Here is a 26,756-nt window from a genome sequence, read left to right as displayed (position 1 = left end):
TTTGAGGATGGGCAGGTGTTCTCCACTGAATAAAATAAATAGTAATACATCTATTACGGGATTAAAGATGAAGTTGACACAGAAGATGCCCTAATAAGCAGGCACTTTCAGGACTCAGAATTTTTTATGAATTGATACTTGAACCTACAGAATAATCCTAATCATTCTCATTCTCTCTCTCCTTTCTCTCTCTCTCTCACACACAGAGTGATTATGAGGGAAGTCTGTTTGTTTTAAATAGATTTCACAGATGGTGTTGAACTCACTACTTCTACGGTGCAGTGTCCCTTACTAGCTTAATTGAAGAGCAATCATATTCTATGAGTATGACTTACTCTCACACATGCATAGGAATGCATTCTTAAATTTGAAAATGTTCAAAGAAACATTGCCACAATTAATCTGATTTCCTCATGAAAGATGGAAAAATAAAAAGGAAAGGTTGGAATAATTTCTCTATTCATCAGTTATCACTAATTTTCAAAATATAATAGATAGATAAGTTAGTAGTCTTTATTCTGAGAAAGATATTAAAGGGAGAGATGACTCAGAAAAATGAAAAATGTGTAAGACTAGTAGAGACAACCCTATAGTTATAATGTGTAAATGTGTAGGCCTAGTAGATAAACCCTACAGATACAACATGATTTGCATTTGAAAAAAACAGATAAGGCTGAAATGTATAGGAAACATCAGGCTAAATCCATCAGGCTAAATCTAGCAGACCTGTTTGTGTAACTGAAGTTCTCATTTTTCTGCTGTTTTGTGCAGTCCCACTACCCAGCTCTTAGAACAGACATGGGAGTGTGAAACTAGGAATATAAAAGAAATCCACTAGAAAATCCTCTAGGAGTAGATTTTCAAGATACATAACTGGCATCTAATTGCATATCTACATAAATTCAAATCCTGTTTGTACAATTATTTATGTGAGCTCTACAGTAGATGCACAGAATTAGGAAGTCTGACAAATAAACTTTAGGAAGAGATTCCCATGGTAATGAATCTCATGTTTTGAATCACAACATACAACAAAAATTTATGTTTGGAGGAAGAATGTTTATTATTCTACATGTTAATGAAGAATAAGCTTTAGGGTTGCTATCAATGGCAATTACTTCATAGATACAATTCTCTGAAAGGTCTTATCACCCACTTACCGCAGACAGAGCCTCTTACTAATCTCCTTAAATGTGGACTCTCAGGGAGGTAGCGGTATTTGCATCCAAATATACTGAGGTTTGATGTATGATCTCCAAAGAAACGAAGCTGGCGGTATCTCTCCCCACAGCGGTAACAAAAGTTAGTGTTGCATTGTGAGCAAGTCATATGGTCACAACCTTGTATTCTCTGAATATGAATCTTTAAAAGTAAAACAGGTGGGAGGGAGAGATAAAAATATTGTTTAAAAAAGAGGATTCCACCCAACACTTAACTACTTCAATAGTTTTATGACAAATCATCCAATAAATCCTGAGGAAAGCTACTATTTTATTGATAAAGAGACTTATAGGAGAAGCTAAAAGGCTGCTGCAGTTAAGTTTTTAAATTACTGTTTAACCCCACAAAAATTCATAAACTTAAGGGACTGGTTATTTGTTCTGTAACAATTACACAAATATAAGTTAAGCCTAGGAAAGACAGTTAAAGTGCTACAAGGGTTAAGAAGTTCAAGAGAATTGACAAGATTTTTCAGCAAGTCAGAGACTTCCCAGACAAGCATTCCAAACAGCCAAGGAGGGAAGTCATTAACCCAAAGACCATCACCAAGCAGTTGCTAGAGAAACCCTCTATCTAAGTCTTTGGACAGAGTCACAGGTTTATATTTATATAGTGTCATTGGCAAGTTTTGGAAGGTAATTAACAGTACGAGTCTATGCCCAGATACAGACTACATATACATCAACGAAAACTCCACAATGCACATAAGGACTGACTCTAGAAAAGCTGAAATTTTGGATATTAAAATAATGAATTTAAATGCATTTAAAACATATATTCTGTCTCCCATAAATTCAATGAAAGTTTGGTTCTTTTGTTTTTGTTTCTTATTAAATGATTGTGTTTCTAGTTTATTAATGTTTGGTTACTGAGCAAATTCCATTCAACTATTTATCTATTTAACAGCATGTGTCTGTTGCCCCAACTGGAAACCCTGAGTGGCTCCCAATAATAAAATATACAATAAAAGGGTTAAGCAATAAAACACCATAAAAACAAAATCATAATAAATTATTTAAATGTTTTTAAATCTACAAAGCATAATCAAATGAGTGCATATACAACAACTCACAAAGAATCCTGAAAAGTGCCAATCTTATTTTTTACTTTTTAGAAGCAAATCAAGATTCTAGGTATTTTATGTGTGAAAAGCATTCCCCATTAGTACAGTACAAAATATTTTAGATTCTACTTCAGATGATTGTGGAGCAATATTTTAACAGTGCGTCTTTTCTGTCTCACCTAAATTTGTGAGATAACAGCTTTCCCCACCCTTAATTTTTAATATTTTATACAATTCAATATACTTTTCTTAGTATGAAGAACTCACAAAAGACTAAATTTTAGAAATTTTTATATTGAAAATAAGAGACTTCCTTGAAAGTTTTTTTTAAAAATGGGAAGAAATTTTAACCTGATGAAATCCATTGGACTTTTCAGTTGCATAACTTGATCAGAAAGTGACTATAAAAATAATTCAAAGGTTAAGATACATCTCCTTAAAATTGCAGTATATTCATCAAAGTATTTTAAAATTGTACTGGAAAGTTGTAATCAAATTGATACATTTATCATCTCTGCAATACAATTACATTACCCAGAATAGTGCATTCTCAGGACTTGCCATGAAATATTGCCATAAGAATTTTTGGAATATCTTAGCTTATTCCAAAAAAGTTGGAAATGAGGGAGGGAAAGGCTATTTAACCATTTTCTTTTGTTGAGAAGCAGAATGTTCACAGCTCCAAAAGTCATCAGTTCAACATAAAGAGAGTGATAAGAACTGTAATATCAACAGATGATAGGGATTAGTTTTCTCTGTTTGATAAAACCTCCTTAGTAGGTGTCAGTTCTACTGTACTAATTGACTTTGCCCAGGCACTTCACAGAATATTGAAGGACCATGCACTGTTTTCTTACCTTGCACTTTGGACACTTTTGAGCATTTCTTTGCCCATGTTCAATTTCATTGGCCCAGTGACGCAGCAGTTTGTCTCCCTTTTTGAACTCTTTGCAGTTGACACCTTCATGCCACGGAGAGTGGCACTTAAAGCACCACACAAATTGGCAGGTTGGGCACTGGATCTGTTTAAGTAAGAGCATAAAGCAATAAAAATCTAAACAGTTGGAGAAAATGGCCACTAAGTGATGTTTGGAAACCATAACTGAGCTCCTTCTTGCATGAAAATTACAAGGGGGTAGATGGTGAAGACATGTATCAGGAAAACCACCTAATAATTCTGCAGCTTTTTATTTACTTGCACATTAAGATGAAGCTCTTAAGAAGCCTTACCAATTGGAGAAAAGGACATTTCACTGGGTATGAATTTGCTGGCAGCTTAGACTGATGACATTCTTTTGAAACCAGAGTGTGGTCACTGCAGGCTGACCTCCCAAGCATCACCACATTAATTCCAATTACTTCAACTACTGTTACCACAAAACCTATTCTATCACCAATATTAGTGCTCTAACCAAAATTGTAAGTCAAGTAGTAAAACATCCGTTTATTATTACTAGCTTATGCTGTTTATTTCATTATCTTTTCACTGAGCACCAACTACAGACTACCTTTACCTTAGGAAATTGAACAAATATACAAAAAGTTGGAAGTTCTCATTAGCAATCAATTGAATAATGATACATGAAAAACACTAATCAGTCTTCAGTCTATATACAGAGGAAACGCCTTCCCCCGAGTTAATTAAAACGCTAAATTGCAATGTTTAGTTTAATTTACATTTGTCCTAGTGACGCTCACTTTCTTTTTGGAACCTTACCTGCCCCCTGGCCCTGATGCCTGCCAGTCAAAGGCTGTGACCCCCCCGTTTACAAAAGGTCGCACGCCCCTGACAGAAGGGATTGTCATCAAAGCCTACTTAATGAAACAAGAAGCTTTCAATATTACAATAAATGGGATCTGCAACAAATCTTCAGGTGTACCCTTATACAGTAATAAGAGGGCTCCTGTTCACTAACTTGTAACAGACATCCGGGAATTTTGTTTGCCTTTGTGTCATATGCAAATTTTCCTCAAAACATACCAGTTGTTTTCATTATGAAAGCTTATTGTTCATGTTTAAGTATTGTAATATATTAAAGTACTATTATTCTTATAATGTTTTGGTGGTAAACTTTAAGAAATAAAGGAGCTTGAGTTTTCATTGTTCATTATGGGCCAAATATAATAATGTAGTTTTCTCTGTATGTTTATATTTACTTTTCCTCTAAGAAAGCAAATCTCACAAAATGAATAATGGAGACTCTGTTGAATGCTTCAGGTGTTCTACTCCTAAGTATGCAAACACACTCAGCCTTCACTCCATTCATCACCTGCTTTCATGCCATTACCTGGAGTACTGCAACAAGCACATCTCAGACAGGTCTTAACTTGTGTACAAATCCAAAAAATCAGCTGTGTTAGATTTATTGTGACATGCCAAAGGAAAACTGATATCAGGTGTTTATCTTTCCTTATTAATATCAATATCACCAATTTATCTTGATATTAGTAAGGTATTTTGATAGAACAGGTAGCTATTTGTCTGCAACAGCCTGTATATCAGGATTATGGATTTTGTTGCAATGGAATAAATGTCTTGCAAGATTCCATTCAGATTCAGCAATCATCCTATTAATCTGACCCTTGACTGAGGCCATTTCTCTTGCATGAGGTTTTGTACTCATGAGAATTTACTTAGCAAAAAATATCAGGGTTCTACAGGCTCTAAAAATAAGGCAGAGCAAAGCTGGTAGAAGAACATTAATCAAACAGAGGTCAAGTTCATTATGTCTTCCTGGTCAAGACACAGATCTGTTTTATTTTAATTTTTGGAATAGAATTTTATATATACAACTACTATTGCTTGAAATAACAATAGGCAAACTGTATTTGTTGTTGTTCAGTCGTTAAGTCGTGTCTGACTGTTCGTGACCCCATGAACCATATTGCGCCAGGCCTTCCTGTCCCTCACTGCCTCCCTGAGTTTGCTCAGTTTCACGCTCATTGCTTCAGTGATGCTATCTAACCATCTCATCCTCTGCCATCCCCTTCTCCTTTTGCCTTCAATCTTTCCCAGCATCAGGGTCTTTTAGGCAAACTGTATAACCCACAACAAATGAACTTAACTATAGATTTTTAGTTCTAGGTACTTTCCATAGCCACTGACTATGTCAGGATTGCTAGCTATTTATTCTTCTGATTTATATCTTGCCTTTCCTTTGTCTATGCCTTTCAAGGAGGCATAGACAAATCCCTATTTTCTCTTACCATAAATGATTGAGCCCCAGTGAAATGGTGTGTTTAAACTGTTGTAATAGTACTGGGGAGTTCCATGTGCAAGATCATCCCAGCCATCAAAGCTCACTGGGCCAGTTGCTATCTCTTAACCCAACCTACCTCACAGATTTGAAAGAAAAAAAACTGAGGGAGTGCTTTCTATGTTAACATGAATTTCTAGAGAAAAGGTACACAATAAATCAAATGAATGAATCAATGAATCAATGAAAGTTCTTTCTGGTAACATATTTGTGCAGAGACACTATTCACATATCATATTTTCAACAGAATATGTTATAGTTTTAAAAATCAGAAATATTGTTTGAATCAAGCCGCTGCATTTTTTGCAGCGATCAAGACCAGAAATGCTTTGATTAGTCCTCTTCTTAGAAATTATGTAACCCACTCTAGGTAATTATCTGTAATTATCCTTCCAAGCTGGTCTTCTACCCTTCCAAGTTTGCAATATTCTATCCTTGGTGGCAGCTATTGAGTTGTACTCTCTGCTTGTCATGCAGTAACTTAAAAAAGCAGCTGACCTTTGAAATATTAATAATCATATATAGATATGGCCTAGCTGAGAAAATTGTGCTTTTAATGTTGAACCAAAACCTACTTTTACAACAGAGACATCTGGTCACTTGAACAATATGAGATAAATTTTAATATCAAATTAGTGGTTATATTCTTAACCCTAGCCAGACAAAAGCTGCTTATAGGGCTATGCCTGATAGTTCTTTAATATCACTAAACTGGCTAAGCATTTTTTTAATGAACTGGCTATGTACATTTGCACAGAAAAAGTGCAAAATTTAGAATCAGTAAAATACTGAAGGTAAAGGACAGAACACTAACAGATTTACATTGCAAGCTTAACATGTACCATAAGCTGCAAAGTATTCTCCTGCTGGGTGTTTAAGTCTGAAAGAAACAGCTGGTATAATCTACTGCTTTTACAAAATCAGCCACTGAAGGTAATCTGCATCAGTATCTTCACTATATGCAAAGAGTAGTGAAGCTTAGCATTCAAAGAATGATAGCCAACGGCTTTTATTTTTGATGTCAGCAAAACTGAATCCATCCTGCAAAATCTGCCTGCAGAAGAAAAGCAGATCATATATATCTGTCTAAAAATATGGATTATTAAAGCTGTGCAAAGCATTTTTTTTTTATCTCGCCTTTATTATTTTTATAAATAACACAAAGCGGAGAACATACCTAATACTCCGTCCTCCTCCTATTCTCCCCACAACAACCAACCTGTGAGGTAGGCTGGGCTGAGAGAGAGCGACTGGCCCAAAGTCACCCAGCTGGCTTTCATGCCTAAGGTGGGGCTAGAACTCACCATCTCTTGGATTCTAGCCTGGAGCCTTAACAGGGGCACTTTGCCAAGCATTGGTGCAAGTGAAAGGCCTCTCCTCAAAGTGCTCAGCATCTACATCCTCTGGAAGACTCCACAGGACTATCTTAAGGCCCATCCCAGGTTGTTTCAGCAGGTATCTGCAGCCCAAGCAACTTTGCCAGCGTTCCCTATGGAAAGGTTGTCTATGCAAATATACAACCTGGGAAGACCATTGAATCAAGCAGGTGACCCTTGAAAAGGCTGCAAATACCTTGATGATTTGAAGAGGACTGTTTTACCAAGTACCCATGCAATGCTTTGTACAGTTTATCTAATAGGATACAAAAGTCTAGGAATTAGCCTGGTTCCCTCCAGATGGCTTGGACTTCAATTTTCATCAGCTCAGCCAACATGGTCAGTAGTTAGGACAGTAGGTCTTGCAGTATACAACATCCAGATGGCACCAGATTGCCTATCTCCAAGGTTTTACGTGTGAAGACTTTCTATTCCGACTGTGTTTCACACTGACTTTCAACCTAATATATCTGACAGGGTTGATGTTATGTGTAGAAATGGGAGGAGACAATGCTATGTATGCTGACATGAGCAGGATATAAATCAAATCAATAAATAAATAATCAGAAAAAAATGTTTTTAAGAAAAAAAACAACGCACAGAAATCTACAAGTAGTAGTTCAAGTGTATACCCCAACTACCTGTGAATCTCAAGCCTTATTTTAGGAAAACAAAATACATCCACCTAATGTCACGCTCCTGGATTTTCTCACTGCAAGTCTTTCATGAACAACTGGCACGCAAATTTAATTTTGATTTTCTTAAAGTATCATAATGGTTTTCCAAAGGATAATTCCAACAATACCGTTCAGGTATCATGAGCTGAAGAGCTGAATTGTGGTTCAGAGCTCACAGGCATTTTGTACATTTTCCTAAATTGAAGTTTGTTGTAATGTCCACAGTAACAAATTACAGATTTGCAAGGCATAGCAACTATTAGGAAGTTAAGAAAGCAAGCCTTTAAAGCAGTACTCCCCAATGTGCTGGCCATATTGGCTAGACAGCAGCAGCTTAGAGAAGACTATTTTAAGAAATGAAGAGGGTGAGGGAGGAGCAAGGATACAAGTCCACAACACATTCCAAAGTTCCAACTCTTAACTTTGAATCTGCTTTTTTAGTAGCTTCAATATGATTTAAGAAAAACACAATTCAAAAGAGAATGTAGAATATAAAGCACAGCAGCCCTAAAACAAAAATTAAGAATGCAAAAAAAAAGAGAGGAAGAAATCTACTCATAAAGTGCCCTGTAATATAAAAATATTTTCAAAGACTGCTTTTCCAAGAACTCTCTGCCTTTTGTATCTAATTACTTGCTAATTCTGTATTATCAGTGTGATGAAATGTTATAATAAAATCTAAATATTAGGCCTGTGCAGTGTTTCAGATTCAGTTCCAAAAGGCTCTTTAGTGAATATGAGAACATAGCATTGTCTGAAACTCTTTAAAGCAGAGGCATCTTTTCCCAGGATCATGTGGCTGTCTTCTATAGCTGCCATGCATTTCTGTGAATGGGCACAGTTGTTTTAAAGAGTTACAGACCGGGGCTACATTTGTACACCCCCCCAAAACACATTTTTGGAACCCAATCTGATGCACAGTCTGACTAAATATAAATTATTTCCATATGATTTATGGAACATTATTCTTATCTAAGACTGTTTACCCATACCTACAAGTTAGTGGGAAAAGTATGGGGAAACTTAATATTTACTTAAACTGACATGTTAAACTCAATTTTGGTCAACCAACAAAATAGCAGCATTATATATCAGAAACCTTGATCCCTTAATTTTTCCTTGGTGGGGCCTCTCTAGGCCTTTGTTCTATAAAGCTCCATGTTGAAAAACAAGCTAGAAAAACACCCAGACGTACGTATCATACTCAGCATTTTAACAAACCTTTAAACATCTGTTTGTATTTACTGCATCCTGCTGGCAATGAATTACCTACAACTGCAAATTCCAAAATCAATGAACATACCCATGAGTTTGGACTATGAGTTAATAATATATCAGTGCCACATTAAATATTACAAGAAGAAAATATGTTATGCATTTCTATTCCAATCCTTAATTTGTTGTCCTGATACTTTAGTTCACTGAGCCACTGATTCCAAATCTTATTTTTACTGTTATATAGTCTTTTAAATTACTCCAGTATCATACATAAGCATTAAAAATGAGAATCTAAGGCAGAACTCTATGCTTATATTACTGAGAATTCTTTCTACTGGATATACCATTTTTTTAATCTGGGATTCTACATATCAGTATCTCCTCATGCATATTTTTAGAGTATATTTTTAAGAAAAATACTCTGCACATATTAACAACACATATCCATTATTGTCCCATTATACTAAGCTTATATTCCTGTATTCTTGTAGGTAATATCTACTAACTACCATGGAACTCCAGACAGAAGTGGCATGAAAAAATGGCATGAAAAAATCAGAATGCCCAAGAGTAATGCCCATCATGTACCTTAAGATGAAGTCAATTCCAGTGCAGTTATCAAATCACAAAGGTAAAGCCTGAGAACTCCGTAAAATTCAACTAAGTACTCATACAATACTTAAAGTAAACATTGTAGAGACCACCAAATACTTAAGAATGTAAGAACTGCCCAACTTCATAAAATATTGCAGACCATATGGCTATTTCCACATGTAGACAAAAAGACATACGAAACTTAAGAATTAACATAGTAACTGACTAGTTAGTCCAGATAGATTAATGGCTGTCTAATACTGGGTATGAAGCTATATATTTGTAATCTAAAAACACAGCTTACATGAGATTCCAGTAAGAGAAGAAAGCCCATTTAAATGCCCACCATATCCTGGCCTAATTTTGCTGCTCACAGCTCTGCCATTTAATCCATAGCTCGTGTGAGCATGCTCACTTTGTACTTGTTCTCCGTTTTGGTAGGGGTCGGAATATGACCTCTCTTCTTGAAGGTTGTAAAGTGCTTGCATTGAGGGCATGGCTTGGTGCTTGAGCCAATACGGCCAAGTTCCAGGAAGTATTTATATTTGATGATGTCATCATGTGGCAAGTTGAAGAGGATGGTGGTTTCATCCAGATGTTCACTGCATTCTGTAATCGGACATGGGATATCTGCTTGCCCCACCTGCACCTGCATATAAAGAGAAGAATGTGTTAATATGTCACAAAAGTAACCATTCAAAAGATTCAATTCAATTCAGCTAGTCCTCACTTAATAACTGCCCTGTTTAGTAACCATTCAAAGTTTGACAGTGCTGAAAAGTAACTTTATGACTGGTCCTCGCACTTATGACAATTGCAGTATCCCCATGGTCATGTGATCAAGGTTTGGGTGCTTCAAACCTGAACAGGCGTTTATGACCTTTGCAGCATCCCATGATAACATGATTGCATTTGCATGCTTCACAGCCAGCTTCCAACAAGCAAAGTCAATGAAGAAGCTGGCAATAAAATCACAAGTTGTGGTCATGTGATGTCTCGCTTAATGATCGCATCGCTTAGCAATGGAGTTGCCGGTCCCAATTGTGGTCATTAAGTGAGGAGTACCTGGTATAAGGCAATGGGTTTAACCTAGTAACAATTTTACTGTGTGTAAATATATACAAGCTATATTTACAAAATAAAAGGAAAAAACACCAGAATCCATTTAAGACCATTATGGAACATCCTAATATAGGAATTAGAAGCCATGGTCTTCTAGAGTCCAGAAGTTGCTTAACTGAGACAGCCCAGCAACACAACCAGTGCTGAGGAAATGTGGGGAGATGTAATTCATCAACACCTAAGGATAGCCCCTGCCTCCATGTTAGTGAAGAGTAGAAGAGAAAATAAAAAAAAATAAAATAAAATCATAATTTTGAATGCATTTCATTCACACATCTTTATATTAGTTGTTGTAACTGCTTTCAAAACAAATTCAAGAATTGAAAACAAAGATTAAAGGTTTTTTTTTATCTCTCATGTTTGCAGATTTTAAATTTTAAAAAATCTCAAGAATTATCAGTTACCTACACAAATTAATCTCTACAATATAACAGCAAAAGCTAGACAAATCAAGTACACAGAAAGCATCTACAGTGTATGCAGTACATTTTATTTTTCCAGGAATTTCCTTTAAGACTCAATTTTAAATTAAAGCAGGTTTTTTTTCAAACTTATTTCACTGCAGACCTTTAAAAAGCAATGTGTTTCTTATGGAGTATACATTCTGTTTAGAATGCCTAACAAGTTATGTTCATTTAGGAATGACAGAAATTGGAGACATAATAGACATTTATTTATTTATTGAATGTACAGTGGTACCTCTAGTTACGAATGCCCCTCCTTACGAATTTTTCAAGATACGACCAGCTCCGGCCCCAAAAATTTACCTCGACATGTGAACTCCGCCTCGAGCTATGAACCGGATCCGCGGCCATTTGCCCTGCTGCCACGCGGTCGTGGCTTCCTGTGGGTGAGATCGCGGTAGCAAGGAGACGTTCGGTGAGGCTTGTGGTGTGTTTTGTGGCGTTTGGAAGGTTTTTGGTGTGCTTGTCAGCATGGCTCTAAAGAAAATGCAGAGCAGGCTGGCAACTGACTTTAGACAGGTTTTTCCCCAGAACTGAGCCTGCAGCTAAGAGGCAAAGAAGGGAGGAAACCCCTGAAGGAGATCTCCCTGATGTCCCTTTGGAGGGGGACTCTCCCTCCAAACAATAACTGGCTCCCCACCCCATTCTCCCTCTTCATACTGTGCTGTACTGTACTTTTTTTCATGTTTTTGAGGTTTAAAAATAAAATGCATATGTTTCAAAACTGTTTAGCCGTATTTACATTGAACCTTATGGGGGAAATTTACCTCGGGCTGCGACCAAATTCGGAGGGCGGATTAGCCGTATTTACATTGAACCTTATGGGGAAATTTGCCTCGTGGTGCGACCAAATTCGGAGGGCGGAACGGATTAACCGTATTTACATTTAACTTTATGGGAAACTTTACCTTGACTTGCAACCAACTCAAGTTGCAACCAGAGTCACGGAACGGATTAAGTTCGTAACTAGAGGTACCACTGTATATGGCTGTCCACCTCAAATGCATGCCTTGGGGTGGCTAACAATGCTTAAAACAAGATAAAAATAAAATTATAAATAACATATATAGCAGCCAAGAAAAATCAACCAACAGCAACAATTATAACCATGATATGGGCTCAACCATACATCCAGGGCCTCAGGCTTGATGACAAAACCTTTCTTCAAGGCTTTATGAAAGGGCAGCAGGGTCTGATCTCTGGGGGAAATGACATTCCAAAGGACAGGTACCACAACATAAAAGGCTTTCTTCCTGGTCCCACCAGATGACACTCCCTGATAGACGGGACCTGGAGCATACCTTTCTTGTATGATGTATCAGAACAGGTAGATTCAACTGGGGAGAGATGGTCCCACAAGTAACCCAGCCCCAAGCCTAAAAATCTTTTAGGACCTTTCATTTATTCTAATATGAATATTTATACTTTAGCTACCATATGTCAGTGTTTCATTTTGACCCAACTAAAATAAATGTGAACAAAGAGGAGAGAAAAACAGTAGCAAAACAGGAGGGTATTGAATCAATTTGTGGAAAAGTACCATTTCAGTTAATATCATATATGCATTCCACCTTTCTCTCTCTCACATACACACTTCCAACTAATTCCACTTAATAAATTAAAATAATGATCAAAAGGACAAATTCAAAATAATTTGAGGAAAAAACTAGGATATTCTCAAATATTAAGTATATTCATGTTAAATACTCTGTATATTTTAGCCTTACTCAACTGGTGTTGTATGAGATACTCTGAATTAATGGAAGCTTTTTTATATAAATGAAGAACCAAGCATTAATTTATTCTAATACGAATATTTACACTTCAATTACCATACATCAGTGTTTCATTTTGACCTGATGAACATAAATGGTAAAGGAGGCTCAATAAAAGTCAAATCTTATTTCAACTTATCAGTGATAGGCGCTATTGCTTTATTTTGAGCCAGGGTTGGGCCAGAGAATTGCAGAAATTAGCAGCATTAGGAAAAAAAAAAAAAAGGTAAGATTGTTCAGGGCACTAGGTCCTATCATTCCTAACTTCAAAATCTAGTTATGAAACCTTTCATGCCACTACTCCGTAAATTTAAAAAAGCATGCATTGTGAGTTCAGCATGAAACAAAGATGCAAAGACTGCTCACCCCTATAAAATTATATCAATAATACCCAACTATTTAGCTGTAAATTAATTTGGTTTAGTGGTTAGGTTTGCAGTATTGTATAGAAAGTTTATGCATCACATCAGCAAGTACTTGTTTTAAATTGGTCTAGTTTCTTCCTAATTTAAAATTGTTGATTTAAAAAAACACGTGGCCTCCAAATGCACATGCATCACTTAGAGACTTCAGATATTGCTATCAAAATGTAATTTTTAATGTGACAGCAGCACAAAATTCTTTTTTTTTTTTTTTTTTAGTGTGTGACCCAGCATAGCAATCAAAGGCCATGTGAAAACCTCAAACTTGAGAAGTTGTACATTTTGAAATTATATAATCACAATAGCTTTTGGAAAAGCCAAGTTTCAGCAATTACTATATTAACCTGGGAAAGAGCCAGGAATGTTGCCTTTTTAGAATCCATGTCTCCTGCTAAACTTCAAGCAGCAGGAAGATACAGAGCGTGGTCTCCAAACTTGATCTAAAAGGTAAGAGTAGATATTCTTAAAACACCCTGGCCCAAATCCATTTAACATCTGAAGGTAAGAATCAGTTCTATAAACTGGACTCAAGAATAATGTCAATGAAGATGGAACAATATTTCATATTTTGAAGAATACTTTCATCTAAAATGAAGTTTTCCAACCTGGTGCCCTTCACATGTGTTATGACTACAAACTGTGCTGCCTGAGGATAGTGGGAGTTGAATTCCATAACAGCTGGACAACACAATGTTGAGGAAAGCTGCTTGAAATGAACTTCCATTACTTACCTAATGCTTTCTCCTAAAATTCCATGCAGAAATGTAGCTAAGATCTAAACCAATAATAGTACTGTCATCTTTTTTCTGTTGGAGTAGTGGAACTCCTCTGGAGGTCCTAATCCAATTTCAGAATTGCTTAGTTTCAGAAAGTTCTGTGGATTATTCCACTGAAAAGTTCCATGACTTAAGAAAAAAAACCTAGTATTTTTATTTCTGAATTTGCTGTAATTCTTGAACTAAAAGAAGATTCAATAAATCCACAGAGGATAAATAACTGGCAGTATTATCATTATATGTTACTTTTTTTTTTTTTTTAAACTATCAGAGGCAGTGTGCCCCTCAATGTTAGTTGCTGGGAATGTTAACTGGAAGATGCTGTAGAGCTTTTTCTTGCTTTGACTTAAGTGTCTGGGTGTTCACTGCTGTGGCATAGATAGGCCTTTCATCTGATTACATTTTACCAACCTTTTATTATTGTTGGTCACACAGTCAACCAGATGTTCAGCATTTTTATCCACCTATCATGTCCTTCCCAAGAACCTGGGATAGGCAGAAGTTGTTGTTTGATGGTGTTAAAGGTATCGGCGCAGGAGGTAAGCTGTTCCAAGAAAGCTGCCTTTTGCAATTGACTGATGGTGATTTTGTCAATGCCGCTGGTGTTCAAGTGGTGCTCCAGATGTTTTGGGATTGCACCTAAGGTGACTATTACTATTGGTACTATCTTTGCTTTCTTTTGCCACAGTCATTCTACTTCTATTTGCAGGTCTTTGTATTTTGTGATTTTCTCCAGTTCTTTCTCTTCTATTCTGCTGTCTCCAGTTATTGCAATGTGCTATGATGATGATGATGATGATATGAATGGAAATGACTTCCTGATCATCACATTTCAACAGGAAGTGTGAATTAAGAGGTATATGCTCAAAATATTCATTCATGCATTTTTAATACAAGTATAAATTACTTGAAGAGTAAAGTAAGGTTCAAAAGTATTATATTATATGAAATAATACCATATGGAAGTTTACTTACATGCTGCACAATTATTTTAAGTAGCCACTTGATATTTTAGAAGCAAAAAATACGGGTATTCCCCAGGTTAAGAACACCTGGTTTAAGGACAACCCGTAGTTAAGAACGGAGCCCACTATAGCAAAATTCACAATGATTCAAGTTAAATACACAACAGTTCAAGTTAATTACACAATAATACAGTATTATAGAATAATACTGTACTGGCTGACATACAAATTTGACTTAAGGACAGACCTTGGGAACAGAACTTGTTCTTAAACTGGGGACTACTTGTAATTCCTGTCTCAAATTCTTAAAAAAATGGGAATCATGTGCAACTGAAGGGAGACAGTAATAAGGATTTCTCTCATACATCTGTAACACTATTTATTATGTATATAGAGCTGAGTTTAGAGAAAACTATCTGTATAATATTTAAGAGCAAGTATCCTGCTAACTAAATACCTGCAACAAAATAATTGCTCTGCAATATTTAGAGCACTATGTATTATGCCAGCATACCAAAATGTATTGAAAGTTCACACTAATATTTAGGTACATTCATTTAACATCTGGGGTACACAGCTCTTTGGGGCTAAGGATCATACTAATCTTGGAATAGTGTCCAGGGGTCACATTCCAAAAATAGGACCAGATAAAAATGTTATTTAATTTAGAATTAGAATTAAATTTAGATTTGATTTAATTTTATTTAATATAAGCATAGAGTTATTCCCACTGCATTTTATAGTTCTCATTTTTTATCTCATTAAAAAAATGCAGTTTGGTAGCAACTTTTGGAAGGGCTCTAGGGGCCACACCCAACCTTTGGGACCTATAAAGGGCCCTGGGGATCTCAGAATGTGCATTTTTGCTTCACATTATAGCATTTAGAGAGGAATGCATCAGTTCCCACAGCTAGAATTACCGGATGATCAGTCAAATGGGAGTGATGAATAATTACATTTTACTAATACTTTATACACAGCTTAATACAGTAATCTAATAACTTGAGCAAACAAGTGTGGGAGCAGTAAGTTACAGAGATCAATGAGTATATAGATAGAGACAGCATTCATCAATAAAGCATGCTTTATTGTGTTGGAGTTGCAATTCCCAGGTACAGTGGGGCAAAAAGTATTTAGTCAGCCACCAATTGTGCAAGTTCTCCCACTTAAAAAGATGAGAGAGGCCTGTAATTTTCATCATAGGTATACCTCAACTATGAGAGACAAAATGAGAAAAAAAATCCAGAAAATCACATTGTCTGATTTTTAAAGAATTTATTTGCAAATCATGGTGGAAAATAAGTATTTGGTCACCTACAAACAAGCAAGATGTCTGGCTCTCACAGACCTGTAACTACTTCTTTAAGAGGCTCCTCTGTCCTCCACTTGTTACCTGTAGTCATGGCACCTGTTTGACCTTGTTATCAGTATAAAAGACACCTGTCCACAGCCTCAAACAGTCACACTCCAAACTCTACTATGGCCAAGACCAAAGAGCTGTCGAAGGACACCAGAAACAAAATTGTAGACCTGCACCAGGCTGGGAAGACTGAATCTGCAATAGGCAAGCAGCTTGGTGTGAATCAACGAACTGTGGGAGCAATAATTAGAAAATGGAAGACATACAAAACCACTGATAATCTCCCTTGATCTGGGGCTCCATGCAAGATCTCACCCCGTGGGGTCAAAATGATCACAAGAACGGTGAGCAAAAATCCCAGAACCACATAGGGGGACCTAGTGAATGACCTGCAGAGAGCTGGGACCAAAGTAACAAAGGCTACCATCAGTAACACACTATGCCGCCAGGGACTCAAATCCTGCAGTGCCAGATGTGTCCCCCTGCTTAAGCTAGTACATGTCTGGGCCCGTCTGAAGTTTGCTAGAGAGCATTTGGATGATCCAGAAGAGGATTGGGAGAATGTCATATGGTCAGATGAAACCAAAGTAGAACGTTTTGGTCTAAACTCAACTCGTCGTGTTTGGAGGAGAGAGAATGCTGAGTTGCATCCAAAGAACACCATACCTACTGTGAAGCATAGGGGTGGAAACATCATGCTTTGGGGCTGTTTTTCTGCAAAGGGACCAGGACGACTGATCCGTGTAAAGGAAAGAATGAATGGGGCCATGTATCGTGAGATTTTGAGTGAACACCTCCTTCCATCAGCAAGGGCATTGAAGATGAAACGTGGCTGGGTCTTTCAGCATGACGATGATCCCAAACACACCACCCGGGCAACGAAGGAGTGGCTTCGTAAGAAGCATTTCAAGGTCCTGGAGTGGCCTAGCCAGTCTCCAGATCTCAACCCCATGGAAAACCTTTGGAGGGAGTTGAAAGTCCGTGTTGCCCAGCGACAGCCCCAAAACATCACTGCTCTAGAGGAGATCTGCATGGAGGAATGGGCCAAAATACCAGCAACAGTGTGTGAAAACCTTGTGAAGACTTACAGAAAACGTTTGACCTCTGTCATTGCCAACAAAGGATATATAACAAAGTATTGAGATGAACTTTTGATATTGACCAAATACTTATTTTCCACCATGATTTGCAAATAAATTCTTTAAAAATCAGAGAATGTGATTTTCTGGATTTTTTTCCCCATTTTGTCTCTCATAGTTGAGGTATACCTATGATGAAAATTACAGGCCTCTCTCATCTTTTTAAGTGGGAGAACTTGCACAATTGGTGGCTGACTAAATACTTTTTTGCCCCACTGTAATATGGCAATCCCAACACAACTGGAAGGTGATAGGTTGGGAAACGTTGTAATAATATGAACTGTATTTAAAATCTGAGTGCCAAGTAAATTAATTCAATGATCAGTATATAAATTAGTGGTAAGAGACAGTGAGTCACCACAGTCTGAATGTTTCTTCTGCTAGGATTCCCTGGTGTCTAGTTTCTCAAGAAACAAAACAGCCTTTCAGTTAAAATAGTTTTTGCAGGTGCAACCGAGAAAATGATTTTCTTTGTGCTTTAACAATTTTATAATTTTATCTTTAGGAATTTTGTTTCCATGGAAAACCCAAGGAATGTGCCTACGAATATCTAAATTACTTGAATACCAACTTTAATTTTTTTGTTTTGCCTTTTCAAGACTACTAAACATTGCTTTGGAAACTGACTTTGAAACACAGAAAATATCTTTTCCAATCTTATCATCTACTCCTTCAAAGTATATAAATAACTACAGATGATGCTTTTATCTAGCACAGCATAAATGATTAATAACCAAATATTTCTCATTTAGTACATTTTCATAGCTTAAAGAACCCAATCTTGAAAAAGCACCACTTGTCTACAATTAATATTCAATTTACTTCAAAGCTTGAGACATAAAACCTTATAACTGTTTATTATACTATAAATTAATGTAAAAGTGGAATCTATAAACTCTTTAATTCAAAATTTGTGAAGGACTTCCCTTCCCACATCTTTATCCCAAAACATTAAACTGTTCTGCAGCAGAATGAATATTTTTTCCAAAAGTTCTTCATATACAAAACATTTTACTGTAAGAATTGAAATCATGAAATGTTCATCTAACATTAAACATGAAACATTTTCAGTCCTGTACAATTAAGAATTCTTCCAAGTTATGAGTCAGTTTCAGTACAGGAGAGACCAACCCAGACCAGAACTAGTATGGAAACTGCTCTGGAGTTGAATGGCTTACAAACCCAGAGCCACCCCATCCTGCTGGGATTAAGCTTTAACCTATTTCTCCCTATTCAGACTGAACAGCCTGTAAGCATCTGCACAGCACTTCAACGGCATCACCTGTTTGACCCAGGATCAAGATATACAAAGGTAGGATATAAATCTAATAATAGTAACAGCAACAATAATGACAGTATGTATCATCAGCATATTGAAGATACTAACCCCATGCTGAACAACGACTTCACTCCATAACTGAGGAGCCTTGAACTTTCCCCCCGCCTCCCATCGCCACCAACTGGAACTACCTTTGTAGAATCACGGTAAAACAGGCTTCCCACTCCTAATCCTTGCTGGCAAACCAGAAGGATACCATAGTTGATAGTATTGAAGGCCAATGAGAGATCAAGCAGCACTAGGCGGATCATATTTCCCCTACCCTGATTTTACGAGATATTATCTGCAATGCAAACAATGCCACCTCTGTATTGTGCCCAAGCTGGAAATCTGACTGAAATGGGTCCAGATAATCTGCTTCCTCCAGGGTCCTCTAAAGTTGCAGCCCCATCACTTCCTCAACAATCTTCCCCCCAAAAAGGGAAGTTTAAAACCTGATCCATAATTTTCCAAAATGTCCACATAGTGCAATTACTTCTTGAGGAAGCACCTACTGCTTCCTTCAGAGAGGATGGCCACACCCCTCCACTCAACGATGCATTTATCACCACCCCAACCTAGGGCCCTATCACCTCCCCAGAAGCTTTCATCAACCAGGAAGGGCAGAGATCCAGACTACATGTGAAAAGTCAGTGTTGCAGAGAGCCCTGTCCACTTCCTCAAGCATTACAGGATCAAACTCCTCACAGATAACCTGGTAACCTGAAGTCTCAGTCACATCCTCTGGACTTGGCCAGCTGGTGCCTAACTCCAAGCAGATCCAAGTGATTTTGTCCTCCAAATGCCTAGGAAATTCCTCACAATGGCCTGCCAGACAATCTCTCTGCCCATCCTTCCCTAGCAGAATTTGGATCATTTTAAAAGGGCTATCGGATGGCACTTTGCAGACACAGTAAAAGCAGAGAAATACTGACATTTTACTGCTTTATCACCATAGCGTAAGCCCAAATAGGAACTCTTACCCGCGGCTATCAAATTAGTTCTTTGTGTTACAGCAATGGTACTCTTGGCATATTTTTTTTAAATTTATTTCATCTCTTTGAGCTTCTCAGAAAACCAATAACTCCCAGAATGGCAAACTAGGAGAGGCCATTCAGGTACAATTTCATCTAATGCCATTGTTGCCCCTTAATTAATGCCTCAGTGGAAATGCCATCATAGTCTCAGAAAACTCAAGTGGCTCTGGAAACCACATACCACCACTGGATTATTTTAGATAACGACCCTCCAATTTTTCTTGCATCTGCATTAAATTACAAGTTTCCAGCCACAAAATAGTATTAGCTGGGTATCATAATAGACTATGAGTGGTGTGGCTGGCAAGCTAAATACATGTTTTTCAAATTACTTGGTCCAAGCAACCCACCAAGTACAATCATGGCCTAGCCTGCCTCTTCTTGTTCATGAAAAGCCAGCAGAGTTTTTAAAATGGCATTCACTGTGTCACTGAATCAAATAAGAAACAGGGAAGAAATGACTATCCAAATTCAGGAAATCCCCAACCCATCTTGGAGTGTGATACCTGTGCTGATGGAAGTCCTCCTGCATTCATAGCTTGAAACTCTCCAGATGTGCTGGATTACAAGTCTCAGAATTCTCAGCCACCAGAGCCACTGGAGCAAAATATTGCAGTTCTATGTTTGGGAAAGCTGGTGTATACTAAGAATGTATTCTGTTTAACAAAATAGTGACTGTTCAAACTAGCATGAAACTGTATGGTAGAAAGAAGGGTAATTTCTGTGGAAAAAGTTATCTCTGTCTTTCATTGGGCAAGGCCTATTTTCATCAGCAGAAAAAGGGACATCGCGTCCAGGTTTTCAAACTCATCTTCCCTCAATCTAGTAAGAACCTGTTATGAAAAAAAACTGTGGTTAATTACCATTGAAAGGAACACGATAGCTACCACCATGGTAGTTACTTTAATAGCGTTGCTTCTGAAGAAATTTCAGAACCATTTCATTTAAAATTACACTCCATATAAATCATTCTAAGAAAGAATTGGTGATGTACACCATTAGAAAAACTTAACCAATTACAACAGCAATTTTAACAGCAGCAATTTTGGAGAAACAAATGCAACAAGTAGTTCTTAGATACACAATTTTTACTTGCACATTTAGAAAGAGAGTGAATTAAGTAAGAGACTCCAGGAACTATTTTTCAGTGGATATATGGATTCCACATTCTGTCCAACAATGGGACCACCATTGTAGTGCTGGAAGGCCAAAATAGTGTTTGAGTGTATCATCTTTGCTTATTTAATATTTTTTCCACTGAATTGTTATTTGGCTTCCCATTCTTCAGCTAAATTCCAAGGGATGATATCATGAGAGAACTCAAATACAACATACAAAAACAGAAGCCCCTCTTGTGAGAAATTAAAAAAAAAAACCTTATTGGTAATTTAAGAACAGATTTGCGCACAATATTCAAATTGTCCCATTACACGAAGGTACAGTGACTTCTCTCAAGGGCCACAGAAAGCTTTGTGCCACACTGCAAAGACAAGTGAGGCTAGGTTCTGGCTTTGGAGACCTGAAAATGCCTATAACTTCCTATGTTCCAAAAATGCAAAAGGGAGCCGAAAATGTTGCCCCAACCACTTAAGAGAATGCACATAGGCCTCATGAACCACAAAAGAGATGCATGTAGGCCACATGAAGCTTGTGGGCCATGTTTTTTTTGCACCACAAGCATAAAGCAGTAAGGCTAGGGATATGTCAAGCAGGTGTATTCGATCCCTGTGCTCCATCTTGTTTGAAGTGTGTCCAGTTTACTTCCATAGATCATGACTCAAAAAAAAAAAATGTTCAACTCAAAATTGCTGGAAACTCAATTAAAGGGACCTAAGCACTCCATATAATGCAAGAATATTTGTAGTTGGGCCCTTGAACAGTATATTGGACATAGGGCAGCAGTTGTCCAGATAGAATATAAGTGATTATATTACTCTTCCCAATACACACAATTTTGTACAGAAACAATCCACTTCTGTGATTATCAGATTTTACTATTACATACATACATACATGTGTGTGTGTGTGTGTGTGTGTATGGGTGTAGGTGTTTTCTATAGACTACATGCATATCAAGCATTCAGCAGCATTCACAGACACAATATTACCAGTCTTTTAGGGAAGGGGGACTTGTGCAGTCAAAGGCTTCAAGAATTATTATTTCTGTAAGGAACAGATCTTAGATAATGCCTGTGTGAATGCAGTAACATCACTTAACAGTTCATAGTGCACATATTAGTTAATATTTTGGGGCTATTAATGCACACATTTATGTAAATCGATTAAATCCCCATCAGCCCTGAAGTTCACTTTGTAAATTTGGCCAGTTGTTCTTGCGTTAAAGCAGCACACTGAAATGACGACGACAACCACCACCTAAATTTATATGCTGTCCAACTCCCCATGACTCTGGACAGTTTACAAATTGTTAAAAACATTTTAAAAAAACAACAACAGAAAGCAACAACAGCAATTCATGAAACATCCAAGATAATCCATAGAGACAACTCAATACCATGGTCTAAAGGACTATAATCTAGAACTTGATAAGAGAGAGAAAGCTCAAATCAGCAAGCAATCACTTCATACCTATGGCTGGAAAATGAAAAGGCCAGTATATTCCCAGATACATTTTTTGTCATCACCTGAACCCTACACTCAAACAAGTTAATAAAAAATAAAGTCCAATTAATAATTGGCTGAAAAAACTCTGCTGAAGATGTGACTCAACTTAGTTACTCAAAATGATGCCTATTTTTGCCTGCTGACTCCATGGGCTTCTATCCCCAGCTGCTCAGTATCTTTCTAAGAGTAGAGATCAAGACTACAGTGGTGTATTACTGTTCTTTCAGTGTATTAACAGCATGCAGTACTATATACAGTTTTTAATACATCTAAATACAAATAAATGTTCTATTAAAGTTCAGTACTGATATTCTTTGCACATATATTTGAAATTACAAGCTCCTTGGAAGCAAACTGTGTTCTGTAAAACAATGTGCATCATATAATGGACCAAGCATAGCACTTTATTACATGGAATTATATAAAAAAATATTCAGTTCAAATTATAATATAGGGAGGAGTGCTCTGTACAAATCTGCTGTTATTTTGGCCTAGTGGAAGTATGATAAAAATATATTAAAGTATGTGCATAACTGGAAGAGTTAAGTCTATTATTATTAAACAAAGTGTGTGTGTGTGTGTGTGTGTACACACACATGCACACATAAAAATGTTTTTGGTGACACAATAATTGGTCAGCAGCAGAACAGTAAAGGGAAATCTCTTTCCAGAGATTTGAGAAACTTACAAATTTGATGAAAGCATGAAACAGTTTGAAAATGTTTGCCAAACACAGAGGGTTGGACAGTTTTCCCCAACTCTTGACATAGTCCTGAAGACCGAAGCAGCTATAAGAATTACTTCTAATTCACAAATGATTGGTAACTGGCTGACACACGGTTTAAAATGGAAGATGGTTGTTATGTTTTTTATGCTATTGTTTGTTTGTGTTTGTTGTAAAAAAATAAAAAATTTATAAAAAAAAAAAGAATTACTTCTAATTTAGATCTTCAGCATGTTCTATGCTCCCACCAGAAACGTCTAAAGAAAAAATTAGGAATATTCTTGCCTTAACATCCATTCCTTGTTCAGGAATTATATCTAAGGTATATAAAGGTCAATCCACTATAGGCACCAGCTATGTTCACATGTTAGATTAAGCTTTGGTTTGTTCAACTATGTTTTGTTGGAAAAAAGTACAAATACCTGGTTTCACATATTGTCTTAAGATTGTCAAACACCATAATAGCTGGATGCACACAAAATGCTACACCCAGATCAAACAAACATTATTATGGCTTAGTGATGTCTCCTCATTTTCTTATTGCCCTGAATAGTCCAGTTATTTCCTATTATTTGGTTCAAGACAGCACATGACCAACCCATGTTTTGAAGTATGCTGCTTATATAATGTTATCATGCAAAATATTTCCTATTTCCTGGCCAAGCCATGCTGAAGGAGCTGCCACAATTCTGTGTATCAAAAATGAGTCAAGGAACCAGTTGCTTTATATGTGCAGCCTTATCCCACCTAATCTAACACATATTTGTGTTTTGCAGAATACAACAAAGCCAAGACAGGGGCTATATACAGTAAAGGAAACTGTCTTGCACATGATGTTTTTGATATATATTTTAAAAAACACACCTTTTGATTTAGTTATTTAGTATTTTCACCCATTAAACAAACATCTGTTCAGAACTTTGCAAGATGAAAACCCATAACCCCAATTGTCTGAAATAGTATGTGTAACTGTGGGTCACTATGCCCTTGATTCAGCGCTTCTAGTATTCAAAAGTACAGTGGTACCTCTAGTTACGAACTTAATCCGTTCTGCGACTCTGGTTGCAACTTGAGTTGGTCTCAAGTCGAGGTAAAGTTTCCCATAAGGTTCAATGTAAATACGGTTAATCCGTTCTCCCCTCCGAATTTGGTCGCACCACGAGGCAAATTTCCCCATAAGGTTCAATGTAAATACAGCTAATCCACCCTCTGAATTTGGTCGCACCCCAAGGTAAATTTCCCCCATAAGGTTCAATGTAAATACGGCTAAACAGTTCTGAAACATATGCATTTTATTTTTAAACCTCAAAAACCTTCCAAACTCCACAAAAACCTTCCAAACGCTACAAAACACACCACAAGCCTCACCGAATGTCTCCTTGCTACCGTGATCTCGCCCACAGGAAGCCGCGACTGCGTGGCAGCAGGGCAAATGGCTGCGGATCCGGTTCGTATCTCAAGGTGGAGTTCACATGTTGAGGTAAATTTTGGGGGCCGGAGCTGGTCGTATCTTGAAAAATTCGTAAGGAGGGGCATTCGTAACTAGAGGTACCACTGTACTTCAAACCCCAGCCCAATTTCAAGTGTCTTCAAATTATCAATTCAGATATGCCATCCCAACAGATTGCCTCTGAAGCTAAGCACCTTCAAGAGAAAGTAACTGTTTGCCACTTATGATGCAAAAGAATATGCAATCCTATTCAATACAATTTATTATTTTTGGAATAAAGACCCATGTGATTAATTATGATTTGGAATGAATGAAAGCTTGATACTTAGCTAAAATCAGCATCTTCACACATAGTTCCACACAGTGATACAAGCTTCTATATTTAATTGACAATCAATAACAGATACCCCCTCTCCCCAACTAGTAAGTTAAAATGATATTTCACTATAAGTGTTTGCTGGATTATGGTAAATACCGCTCTGTACTTTCTAGAAAAAAGAACATCACAAATGATATACAATGTAACACCGACCTATTCACAGGATGTTCTAAGTTTATTGAAGGAATAGATATAAAGCTCTTTTGGAACATTACAGTCATGTTATATACTACTTTTTTTAAACTTCCCTTCAACATACGTACTTATTAAGTGCCAGAGTACAGTTAAACATACAACTAAACTATGCAAGCATACAATACTATCTTCCATTGTGTACAAAAAAGTCCACCATGAAATTAAAGCCCTTTTTATAATTCACATGTGTTTGTGTGTATCTGTTTAAAATTAAAATCAAACACAAATACCAGGTTTTTCTAGATAAAGTACCCTGATTAACTGCTTCAAATAATGTCACTAGTCTCTCAAAATTGCCCAGTTCCCTCAGCCTCTACAAAAATTGAGAGGTAAAATTACTGCCTGGACATACTGGGAAATTTTATAGAATAAAATGAGGAAGTGTCTCTATCAGTAGACACTATCAGCAAGTCAACATTCCACATATCCTGAAAGACCTGAATTTTCTATCAAGCTGTAAAATAAAAAGAATAAACTATTTTTTAAAAGGAGATAGCGCATCTAGACTAGAAACTAAAAAAAAAAAAAATTAGCACCAAAACTGAGCATAGATTTTTTTATTGGAACAAGAGAGCAAAACCTCATATAAATGTAAAATATTAAAGAACCTTTCATCCAGTTACATATCCCAACAACTCTCAGTTTAAAGATACCACAAAAATGTAGCCATAAAGAAAACAGCATTTAGGTCAATCATGTAGACAAAACTCCTGTAGTACATTAGATTCTTCGATATAAATATGAAGAAGTGGGGTTCAACATCTTTATAGACTGCTTAGCCACATCACTCTTGCATAGCCTGCTCCTATGTCATAAGGTTGTCAATATAAAAATCAGTTTTTCTTTTCTCTCTTATCCTCTTTTCCTTCTATATTTTGTCTACAATTTCTGATAATTGTAATCTGTTCTAAGAATATTTTCAGCTGAACAGCAGAGTATAAAAGCTTTAAATACATTTGTAAATAGAAGATAGAAATAAAAGATCACTTTGGTCTTTAAACATTCTATATGAATACAAAAATAATTACAACTGACCTTGATGAACTACAGCTATTCCATAGCATAAAAAAAGTATTTTGGTTAAACATATATCCAAGCTGTGCATCCAATTAAAATTCGACTTCTACGTTTTAAACTAGAAAGTCAATTACTGACGTGATTCACTTATCTTGTTAAGTCAGTCTGTTAAATAAACTACAATTACCTAGGTTCACACAATACTAAAGCATAACATAGTTTGTTTGGTTTTGACTTACACTGTGTAATCCATTTACAAAACATGGTTGGCTTAGCAGAATGTAGGAACCTAACTCAGAAAATTATAGTTAAAACAAGCCTTAGCTTAGAGTGATGTATGAACCCAGCCAATCTCTCTTGTAAAAATTATGGGGAATATTGTCAAATATGAGATAAAGAAAAAAACCAAGTGAAAATGTCAGCAACACGTAGGAACACTTGTTGATAAGTAAACTAGCACTGCACAAACTTCAGGCTGTTCCAACAATTGTGCTCATCTCCTTCACTCTTACACCATTTTTCTTAACTAGCTTGAACAGTTTTGAAAAAACTGAAAAGCTTTCTCACATGCTGTTCTACTGC

At 36.7% G+C, this 26,756-nt stretch overlaps 1 protein-coding gene across 2 annotated transcripts in view; it reads right to left on the bottom strand.

Annotated features, from left to right (window-relative positions):
- The window catches only part of RNF217 (ring finger protein 217), a 57,794-nt gene that overhangs the window by 24,373 nt on the left and 6,665 nt on the right, over window positions 1-26,756 (bottom strand). For both annotated transcript variants that reach the window (XM_088140287.1, XM_088140283.1), the window contains 3 exons: window positions 9,822-10,055; window positions 3,142-3,306; window positions 1,161-1,362 (listed from right to left, as the gene is read on the bottom strand). In XM_088140287.1, the coding sequence (XP_087996413.1) occupies window positions 1,161-1,362; window positions 3,142-3,306; window positions 9,822-10,055 (601 nt within the window). The remainder of the gene's footprint in view (window positions 1-1,160; window positions 1,363-3,141; window positions 3,307-9,821; window positions 10,056-26,756) is intronic.

Source organism: Python bivittatus, unplaced genomic scaffold, assembly GCF_059951505.1.
Source record: "Python bivittatus isolate LINGU-HERP-01145 unplaced genomic scaffold, Pbiv_v1 ctg000020_np1212, whole genome shotgun sequence".
In the NCBI taxonomy this organism is placed as follows: domain Eukaryota; kingdom Metazoa; phylum Chordata; class Lepidosauria; order Squamata; family Pythonidae; genus Python; species Python bivittatus.
This window is presented reverse-complemented; position numbering and strand designations above follow the sequence as displayed.